The following is an 11,125-nucleotide window of genomic DNA, read 5'->3' as shown; positions in this document are numbered from 1 at the left end:
GCTGCTGCAAATGCCCCTTGCCAGAAGTTGTGGCCGCCGGCGGCGGGGGCTGGAGCGCGGCCCCGGCTCCAGGGAAATTTCCCAGGGCAGGGGGGTTGCAATCTCGTGTAATCCGTCCTTAAGCTCCGCGGTCCCGGCTGATCCTCCGGCCCCGGGAAACCCCTCCTCCCCACCCCACGAATCCCCGCAGCCGCCCCCGGGCCCGGGCATCTTTGCTCGCTCACCTGCAGGGGGTGGCCCGGGGCACCGGGCAGGGACACGCGTGGAGTGTCCTCGCACCCCCCCGCACCCGGCGGGGCTGCGGGCCCCGGGGCAGCGGGGAGAGACAAAAGCCTGGGATCGCTCACCTCCTTCAGCTGCTCCAGCTCCTGCTTGAGGCCGTCATACTCCGCCTCCAGCTCGTCGTACTGCTGCTTGAGGGTGAGCTTCTCCTCCAGCACCACCAGCCCATACTCCGCCGCCTGGATCTTCTCGTGGGTCGTCTCGGAGAGCTCCCGGGTCAGCCGCTCGATCTCGCTCTTGTAATGGTCCGCGCCCTGCAGCACCTCCTCCGCAGCCATAGCCCCGCCGGCACTGCCGCGCCGCCGCGCCGCCGCGCCGCCGAGGCAGCCAGGGGGCGGGCGCGGCCGAGGGGCGGCACCGGCACCGGCACCGCCGCCGGCGGCCTGCGGTGGCGACGGGGATGGCGACCGGGGCCGCCTGCGGCAGCCGCCGCCGAGCGCGGGGCCGCGCCGCCCCGCCGCACCCGCGGGCCGCCCCCCCCCTCCCCGCGGCCGCCCGAGAGGCGGGGAGGCCGCGCTCGCCTCTCCCGGCCGTGCGGCGGCCCCGGCTGCCGGCGGCGGGGGCGCCTGGGCCGGGCGGGCCGAGCCCCCGCTGCCCGGGGAGGCGGCGGCGCGCTGGGGGCCGGGGCGGCGGGTGGAGCGGCCGGGAGGCGCCTTCGTGCGGCGGCTGCCGGGGAGATGCTGCTGCTGGCGCCCGCCTCCTCCCGGGAAGCCGGCACCGCCGCCCCCCCCGCCCGGTCCCTCCCCTGCGCGCTTCACGAGGACAGCGTCGCCAGGTCCGGCGTTCCCCGCCGGGGAACCGGGGACGCGGCTCCGAGGCGCGGGGACACGGGCAGAGGCAGCCGAGGCGGGGGCAGCCGGAGTCCGCAGCGCCGCTGGCCGGGCCGCCACCCTGTGCTGGCCGCCGCGGGGCTGCGTGTGCGGGGCCGCGTGTGCGTGTGCGGAGCTGCGTGTGCGTGTGCAGGGCCGCGTGTGCGGAGCCGCTCCTGGCGCCGCCGGGCCCCCTCTCCGCGCTCCGCCGCCCCGGGGCTCCCGCCGCCCTGCCGTTTCGGCGCCTCTCGGCTTTTCGCAGCGCGTTGCGGCGATGGGTGCGTTAGCGGCGGCGCTGCTGGAAGCGGGAAGGGAGATGCAGCCCAGCACACCGCGGGAGCAGCTGCGCAGCCTCGAGTGGTACCCTGCCTTTTCGGGAAGCTGGGAAGGAAGAGCTCCCTGCTCCCTGCCCTGTCCCCGATGAACGCACATGGGAATGGGCAAGGAAACCTGGATGTGAAACAGCGGCGGGATTGGGGCATCGAGCTAAGGCCGCACTTGCATGACCGCTAGCGCAAGACCTGCGCTGCTGGTTAGACAGCAGGGCAGAACTGATGCAGATCAGAGGCGGCCACACCATTGTTTTTCTGCCAAATTAACTGGGGGGCCTGATGCATAGATTATGTCAGTTTTATACTGGCTTTATGCTGGCTGCAGAAAGACAGATGCTACTTGTCCAGCATAAAATTAGAGTGGTGCAGACAGACAGTAACTGATCTCATACAAAGCCGCCAGTAAAAAGTTTGCACACCGGATTAGGGGCATTTTACATATTTGAACTGGAAGAGTGAGTTCATCCTGGATCAATGGCCTAATGTCCCATGGCACAGCCTTTTTTGTTTGGTGCTAGGAGTCAGCCCAAGTTTACCATTTCTTCAAACTCTGGCCTGCAAACAGAGACCTGATCCCATTGATATCAACCAAGTTTGGCTCTAGATACTAGCAGGACTGGGTTTTCACACTCTACAAACATCTCTTTTTTTTTCTTTCTAAAATAACAGCAACATAAAGTCTTTAAAATTTAACAATTGAGTTAAAATTTCCATGAAAAGGAAGGCTTTTTTTAAAAAAAAAAAGTTATGTGTACAAGATGAATATTGCTGCCCACCAGTGCAGCACTGTATTGAAAATCAAAGACAGATTCCCTTTCTTGCTGACCACATTAACAATGTGGTTTAAAACAAGCCACATCCCTTTCTGCCTGCACTTCCCTTGTCTAAAAATGAGGTAAAAATGTCTAGATTCCTCAGCAAAGTGCTTTGAGATCTGCAAATGGAAGCACTGACACTAGTTATACAATATACGCATACAGCATGTAACATAGACTTACTTTATAAATACATATGCATGCATTCATAACTAACACATTGTAATCTAGCCTGCGTAAACACTTCTTATTGCCTAGAACATAAATGGCAGAAGCAAGGAAAGTAATAGAGGTTCTGTCAATTTTGTAGCTTGAAAGCAGCTTCCAGAAATGCACATTTTAATAGATTCTACTGTAGAAACAAGCATGAATTGTAATAGGAAAGAAACAAGTATGAATATTAATAGAGAAGGGGAGTGAGTGGCTCTCGTCAATGACTGAGTGTCAAAACAGAGAGGAAAACACCAGTACCCCAACTGTAAGCCTAACCTCAACCTCCTTTTCTTAAAAGAAGATGGAAGGTTCCATAAATTAGAAGAGGGAAAAAAAACACCCCAAAACAAACCCAAAGCAGGAGCAAAATATTGTCTCAAGTTTTTTACAAGTTCTAGTTTAGCTGTCTTCCTCAGCTTTCAATCTAGGCCACTGTGCAAGCAAGCCTTTGGTGAACACGCATTCAGGAACGGATCAAAAAAAACAGCTTAAAACCAGCACTGAAAACGAGCGGTTGGGTCAAGAACAGTGTGGAATCAGGTTGAAGCAACCAGATGCCCATAGCTAATCTAGCCTTGATGTCACTCCATTTAACATCATGCAGTTGGCAATCTCACAACCCAAGGGCAGCCTCACCACATGGCTGAACATCTGCACCCCAGAGTGTGCCTGTTAAAATGTGTCAGTTTTTCTGCAATACCTCACAAGAATGAAGTCCAGCTATTGTGCACTGTGCAGAAGTTCACAGTGACTGTAGGGAAGCATCTGTAAACTGGAGGTCCTGCAGCAACTCTAAATTGAAAACACCCAGCATGCCCATGAGTTGCTATACTTAGCACCAATTTATTCTGGCGCCTTGCCTACTAAACATATCCATTATCAAATCTTGCTCCTTTGGTGATATTTGTCTTTGTTGTAGAAGTCTGCTTCTTTAAAAATCTTCTTTTAAAAGTCCCCAATTGTCAGTTTCTCTCCACTGACTACAGAGGACCTGGCATGGCCAGCATAGATAATATACATTCAGACGTATATATAAATTTAATTAAATGAATCCCGCCTTTCACATCCATGCCTTTTCTTAGGCCTTTAAACTAGCATCTATATTCTACTGTTGAGACTCCTCCATCTATATTTATAATGGACTACTCAGGTCACTGGTGGATCTGAAATATACTCAAGCTCTTTTCCCCAGTATAAGGAGCTCTGATTCACCTCATTCCTGACTCTGGAGACAAGAAAAGATGGATAGCCCCATAAATAGCATCTTAGTTATAGGAAAAGACATCATTAAAGAAGGAAGTGTTGCAGTATGACCCAAAGGTGGTCATTCTCTACTGAGGATCTGATAACTGAAGTAACGGGACCTCATTTGATGGAGATTTCTTGCTTACATAACAATGTATGGATTCAAGTGACCGTACAGTGGTTCCAGCAAAGTGCTGGTCTCAGTCGCAGATGTGGTACCTTTTGGAGCCTACTTATCAGTGCAGACAGCTATGAACAATGATATGGGCATTTAAAAATAATCTCACCGCTCAGGCATGCATCACCTCATATTGGTTTAAGTCCTGCTGCAAAACTCATATTTTCTGCCTCCCCCAGCTCAAAAAACATGCCCTGATCTTATTAAAGGTTGGCATATCACTCTGAACTGTTATTTCTCCTTTATTTTGCCCTCATGCACCCCTTTCACATGAATATTTCAGACCAGTCTGTAGTCATTTAGTGACATTCAACATACCCTCATAAAACAAGCCTCCTTCTGATTGCATCCGTTTCACGGGCAGAAATTGCCCTTCGAATTCCTGGCACGGGATACTACTAGGAATCTTAAACTAAGGATAGTAGGGCCCAGTACCAAAAAATGCTGTTCTGTTTACACATTTTTTGAGACATTCAGATATTTAAGGACAGGCAAAATGCTACAGTTCAGATCTTGCTCAAGAGATTATTATCCAAATTGCAGATCAAAGAAGCATTAAGTGAGCTATATGAAATGAACTACTGGTTCTACATCTTGGTAGAAGCGCTGCTGTGAAAGCCACCCTCTACCATATTGCAGATGGCTGAATCTCTGCACCTACAGCATACACAGAAAGCGCTTTGAAACATGTGTATGGAACATCTCTGAGGACTGGAGCCCATATCTAACAACTGCTAATTAGTGGTGTTTGGCAGACTTGCTAGAGTGGCTAAAGGAAAAAAAAAAAAGTTATGAGGACCAATCTGTCACTGTTAGTAAGAATGGGATGGATTTCCTGAAAGTGAAAAGAGGAGAAAAGCACTGAGGGAAGGCAGTATGGCAACTGTGCTGGGTCTGGTTTGGAAATAAACAAGTAGCTGTTATATTGCCAGGTCTTCTTAAGTACTGAATATAAGCACCACATTTGTAATGAATGACCAGCCAAGAGATAAAAGGGAGTCACTGAGGAGAAAATGAAATTTATAAAGATATTTCAAGATCCTAGTGCAATAGAAATAGTAATAGGTTTTAAGAAAATTAGTTTATAGAGAATATTAAGGGAAACTAAACACAGGAGCTAATAAGCAATAATGTGTATAATGAAAAGTAATGATGTTATGGTGATTAACATGAGTGTCAATATTCAGAAGAAAGGTTTTCAAACAGCAGTGTCCTCATGCGAGTCCTCTGTGAGCAACCTTTAAAGGGTCTGCAAAGGTAAATAAATCAGTATTTTTTAAAAAAGCCTATTATCAGGTGGACTTAAAATTGGTATATAGGATCCTGTATCCCCACCAGAATAATTTTGGGCCCCAAAAACCTGAAAAGGTCGAAACCCACTAATGTAGAGCATACCGAAGCCTAAAGGAAGAATGGGATAAAACAGAACACTTCAACAAGGAAATCACAAAAAAAAAGGACTGTACAAAAACTGTTGGCAGAATGTTTTGTGTGTAATGAGCAGGGGTTAGAGAACCAAAAACTAGTTTTACAAGAAAACTACCAAAAATAAATTTTAAGGACATTTAGAAAACATAGTCAACTAAAACTAAGTAGCAAACTGATACCTACAGTACAGAAAAAATACAGACTATGCAAAGAATGTGAATTATTATTCTTTAAAGTGAATAATACCACCTCAGACTGAAAGGGTGCTGCTTTTGGTGAGTGTTGCACATGAGTTTTGATTCAGGTTCACAGACATCAGCTGAGTTTTAACTGACAGCATTGCCCCCGGGCTCAAGACCCAAGACACAGCTCTGCCACTCTATACAGAGACATAGTACAGAAAAAAAAAAAAAAAGGTTGAAAAAAGCACAGAAAGTATTACTACACCTATTTAAACTACTAGGCACTTTTCTGTGACACAAGGAAGATTTGTCCACCTAGAATACTTTGTCCAAACAGCTTCTCAGCAATTTAGCCTAGATAAATTAGTGTCATGGTGCAAAATGTTCTTTATCAGACAGATTTAAAACTGGGAGGAGAAGGGAGAACATGGTTTATCTCAGATGAACGGTAAAAACGTCCTTGCCCAGAAAACCACTACAACTGGGGCTCAGGCAAACTGCAAAGTAGCCAGCCATCTAGGGCAGCAGATTGTTATGAGATATGAGGACCACATAACTATATCCTGAAACACCTTCTTACTTTTGCCAGAGCCTTGGAAAGCCGGGCCCCCAGTGCTGTGCCTACTGAGAGCCCGGTGATGTGGAGAAGCAAGGCAGCTTGTTTTTAGGAGACTGGAACCTTCCAGCAGTGACAAGTTCAGCTCCACTTCCCCTCTCTGAGCTTCGGCAGAGCGATGGGACAGTCTCCACTGCTTCCTGGCTGCACTTTGCACCTTGACCCTGCTCAAGATCATTTTGAACATCCTCTTCCAAAAGGCCCACAATCATTTCTTTACAGAGGCATCAACAAAGTCATACCAAAGTGTGATCAGCTGCTCTTTGTCCAAACATTTTTCATTCCCAAAGAGCAGAATCAGATCAGGCAGTTTCTTCACCACACACAGTTGACTTTGCCATATTTAACACAAATCCAGCATAATAACAGCATGTTGGGTTTTTGCCTTCACAACAGCTGAGGGTTTTTTAAGCAGAAATATGCCAAAACCTGCATGAATTCAAACTCCTCAGAGCCTGCCTGCTGGCCACAGCCCCTAGCTCTCCCTGCTTGGGAATGGCCACCTCCCTCCCATGGTCCCCACCAGCTCAGCACCGGGCTGGTGCCCTGCATGCATGGGGGTCCTCCCCATGGCTGCCAGACAGCCCATCTACTGCTCCCCAGCACCCCAGCACAAAGTTGTCACGCTGCCATCAAGCCGTCAGTAATGACCACCCAAGATGAGAATGTACCTGTGGAGATTAACCAGGGGCTTTACTGCCTGGAGCACCCGGTCCCTCCACTCAACAGCAGCTTTTTGCTCTGGCAGAGGTGACCCAAACCTCCCACTGCCACTTACCCACCCAGCCAGCTGCTCCCCTTCAAGCAGAAAGGGGCAGGTCCAATCCCTTTTTTCTTGGCAATTCTACTTCTTAAACCTGATTATTATTTTTTTTTCCCAGACTCTCGCAAATCATTTGCTCAATCACCTTTAGTGTCTTTCTGGGAAGTGCAGTGAAGCTATACATTATTCCTCCATTCTTCTCCTTCCTTTTATTATGTCAAGTCCCATCTTTGGAGTGAGTGCAGAGCTACCCAGTTCCTGGGCTTCCTCCTACCATCACAGTATGTGCCAAATCAGCTGGCAAAATCAGATTAATAGGTAGATCCACTGTTTGAAATAGGAACAACTATAAATTATAAATATAAATAAACAAACTGCAGCTTATGGCCCCATTTATACTGATTGTTCTCCTCAGAAGTGGTTAGTGTAGGAGAGGAACAAATTTGTATTTAACAATGTGCCTTGTCTTGAAACTGCAAGCCTGGTATCTGCAGTGCACCTATTACACATAGCTTCAAAGAGCACTTATTTCTGCTAAAGTTAGCATTTGCCTTGCATTCCGTATCATGCACCAATGACTAAAAACATTTACAGATGATGGCTGAGAGAGAAACTGAAATTTTTGTGTGGAATCTAATTATAATGCTGTGTTGATAATATTAGTAAAATACAATTCAGACACTAAAAATTACGTACGATTTAGCTTTTTTAAAAAAGAGCTAAAAGCTAATATTTCAGCACTCAGGAATAGTTGGTTATGGCCTTCTCTCAAATACAGCTGCAAAACACACATTACAATGAATGCAGAACATACAACACAAAGAAAATTGCATTGTGTTTCTATTAAGTGAGTGTGGTATTTGGGAAAGGTGCCAGATATATGACACTATCGTATAAAACTGGGTTTCATTAGACTTTTGCCAAAATACCTAATACAGGGGGTGTGTATTTAAAATGCTAAAATAAAGGCTTACAAAGAAAGCATGTAGATCAAAGCTACAATTATTTTCCTCAGGTAAGAGAAAAGTCAAAGCACAATTAGGAGATTAAGATCTTCAACTGCAGATTGACTTCAGTATGACATTTCCCACTCATGCTTTGTGTGTCTTGGATGAAATGGTTGGTTTATCATAAAACAGCGTATCACAAGCTCAACTACTTTAAGATCTCTCTAGAAGTTTTTTTCAATAATTGCATTTATACTATAAATGCTTCTTATAATAATCACATTATTTAACACACAGACAAGGATTGGAATACCTGAAAAAAGAACTGCATAAAATTATTTCATGTGAAATCTGTATTGTCAAATCTGATCCTTAAAAAAAAATTGAAACCCATAAAGAATCCTAAGGATATTTTCTTTGCGGTTTGTTTTCCCACAATATTTGGGGCTATTTTTATTTGCCTTATTCTTTCTGAGCCAGGTCAAAATTCGCTGGTATCTGGTTCCAGCTTTTGCTCACAAGCAAGAACTTTATTTTAAAAAGCAAAGCAAAACAAAAAAACCCAATTGCTGAATGAACCTTTGAGGACCAGGAGAGATGGACTGTAACTACACCTGCAGATTAGTAGCTGCCAACCCTGACCTTACAGACCAGAAAATATGACTGAATTCCTAGAGGTCTCCTGGTGGGAAACACAGTAAGATTTTGGGATGAAGCATTTTTCTTTCAAAAGAAAGTCTTGTCAATGATGATATGCAGGAAGGTATCACGTTGTATTTTAACAACAGCTATATGAATGTATCTAGCTATATACTGTCTAAGAGTAGAGTAAACCAATCCCACAGTGCCAGAGCCTTTCCTGATATGTTTGGAAGGGGGATAAAGTTAATTGGGAGTTACTGTGAGGTTGTCTCCTGAGGCTTTTTTCATTCCTTCTTGGATGATTAGGAGATTCTGAAAGTGTAGCAGATGGACCTTGGCATGGGAAGTCTGTGAAGTGTGGGTATAACCACCTTTGGGTGCTGAATGTTGCTGTTGCTTAGAAGGAGTTGCTGGTATAACCAGGCAACAAGGCAAGAGGGATGCTGCTATTTGCCTACCTTTGTTTGCCCAACTGGGCAGCAGAGGATCAAGGGAGAACAGAAGAAACAATCAAATGGTTGCCAGCATTGTACAAAATTGGGAAAAGAAATGACAGATGGCAATTCCTTTGATGCAAGGAACCCATCTGCCACTGCTTCCCCCATGAGCTCCTGGAGATACTACATGGAAAAGCTTCAGAGACAGCCTGTGAACGGCAAATGTGAATGTGGGTAGTACAGAAGAAGATAGAAGAGAGAATAGTTCTGCTCATGGAAGGGGACCTGAAAAGAAGGGGAGCTGTACGTCTTCTGCTCAGCTCTCGGTAAGTCCCAAAATAGCCTTGTGAAAAGCTGAAACAACTCAGCTATATAGGACAACATGTGAAATAACTGCTCCATGATGTCCTATGTAGAATACACAAGTGATAATATCTTCTGAAAATCTAGTTACAAGCAAAGTCCATGTAAAGATCATACTATAGCTGTGGTACCAGATTGTACAGTCCTGCAGAACATCTCAGTTCTGCTGTTGACATCATCTCTGATCACACCTCTCATTCTTGCCTGCTTTGATAAGCAAAGAGGTAATACATCTTTATATTATTTAACATTGATGCCTGATGATTACCATTTATTATTCCTTTTAAGATTAATAAGTTCATGAATCTTCCCAATTTTCAGGCTGTCTGAAAACTCAGGCAGCTATTATTGTCACATTTGTCTATATGATATAAATGGAACAATCTCTGCAAACACAGATAGAGACAAACTTATCTGAAAGAGGGAAAGTGCTTTGGAGCATTCAGTACAACTATGGGAAAATAAATTTGGGCACCTGATTGTCCTCCTGCTTCTGCCTGACTTCCAGCTGCCCTGATGTCTGCTGCTGATCACTCAAAGCTGTTGTTGACAGTCAACTGAATAAACAGGAAACAGCTTTCAATCAGAAAAATCACCGCCATGGAGAAGACAATACAAATGCCCAGAGACAAGGAGAAAATCAAATACTAACCCCTTTCTCCTCCCTACTTTTCTTTAAGAGATTCCTTCTCTTTAATATTGTCGGAAAATGGCAGTTGCTACATTTTAAGGGATTTGGCAATTCACTGATGTTAAATGCAGAAGGGAAGGTTGATTTGCAAACTGGTCACAGATTCTCTCTGCAAGGGATCTGTCAGGGTAGAAACATGTTTTGAAAATGAATTAGCAGGATGTGGGACTTGTTTTGAACAAGCGATTCCTGGTAGGAATGGTCAGGGGAGACATGTCTCTTGGATGACCTCTATGGCCGTTAGCTGGCATTCTTTGAGTCCAACCCATGGAAAGCTGGAACAGGTGCACGTTTATGCACACACTTCAAGGTTATCCAAAGGAAAAGGCAAGCAGCATATACTTTATCATTGTCTTTTACAGCAAACAGTTGCGATTTGATGTTAAGTAAACACAAAACAAGTCTTAAACACCCACAGGCACACATTTATTTATATACTTGTTTATAAATAATGGTATTACAGAGCCATTATGATCATTACCTTGATCAAGGGTTGTGTTACTGAGTGTAATGATCTATGGCTGATAGGATAATGCAAATGCCTGAGTGTGATGAGCCTTGGGACAGGCTGTGAATCAACAAGTGACTGAAGAGCAATATCTGAAACGGCTGGGAAAGTGGTATTGTTGACAGATTTGGCTGATGACCTGTGTTGACATCTGGCTGTTAAGTCCCCCAGCTTTAGAGAGTAATAGAGACTGGGGGGAGTCATTGCTTTGAAGATGTCCAACACCTCATGGAAGCAGATCGCTTAAGGTGGAACCATCATATGTTGGTGCTGAGCTGCTTCCCAGAGCCCAACACGGAGGCAGGTTGGAGAGAGCAAGTGTCACATTCCCCTGAGCTTGACTGTGCCAATTCACTGTGCATGGTGAAGGTCTCAGTTAACTCTGCGTGTGCATGTGTGTGCCCATGTGTGTAGCTTCTCCTCACACAGCCTGTCCTGTGCTTGGTGAACTGCATACGTTGAGCTTGGCAGTATCTCATTGTTTGGTTTTTCTTTTCCACCTGTGACAGACAGGAACTAGAAAAATACAGAAAAAGAGAAAGGGGGGTGGAAGGATGACTTTGGCAATATGACAGTAAGAAGAAAATAAAAAGAAAATGAGAAGACATATGGGAAATGTGTAAGACTTGTGAGACTGGCTGAGAAGGGAGTTCTCGGCAGACCAGAGGCAGAAC

The 11,125-nt window shown here is 45.8% G+C and overlaps 1 protein-coding gene across 11 annotated transcripts in view; it reads right to left on the bottom strand.

Moving 5' to 3' along the window:
- Window positions 1-7,199, bottom strand: part of LOC308065808 (protein bicaudal D homolog 1) — a 318,237-nt gene extending 311,038 nt beyond the window's left edge. For 10 of the 11 annotated variants that reach the window (XM_080392294.1, XM_080392291.1, XM_080392289.1 and 7 more), the window contains exon 1: window positions 348-7,199. In XM_080392294.1, coding sequence (XP_080248420.1) covers window positions 348-1,523 — 1,176 coding nt within the window. In that variant the 5' untranslated portion in view covers window positions 1,524-7,199. The remainder of the gene's footprint in view (window positions 1-347) is intronic. The other variant, XM_080392278.1, reaches the window with a different exon arrangement.
- Between the last annotated feature and the right edge of the window lie 3,926 nt (window positions 7,200-11,125).

This window comes from Falco punctatus (assembly GCF_963210335.1).
Source record: "Falco punctatus genome assembly, chromosome: 6".
Lineage (NCBI taxonomy): Eukaryota > Metazoa > Chordata > Aves > Falconiformes > Falconidae > Falco > Falco punctatus.
The sequence above is the reverse complement of the archived record's forward strand: the minus strand, read 5'-3'. Positions and strand labels throughout refer to the sequence as shown.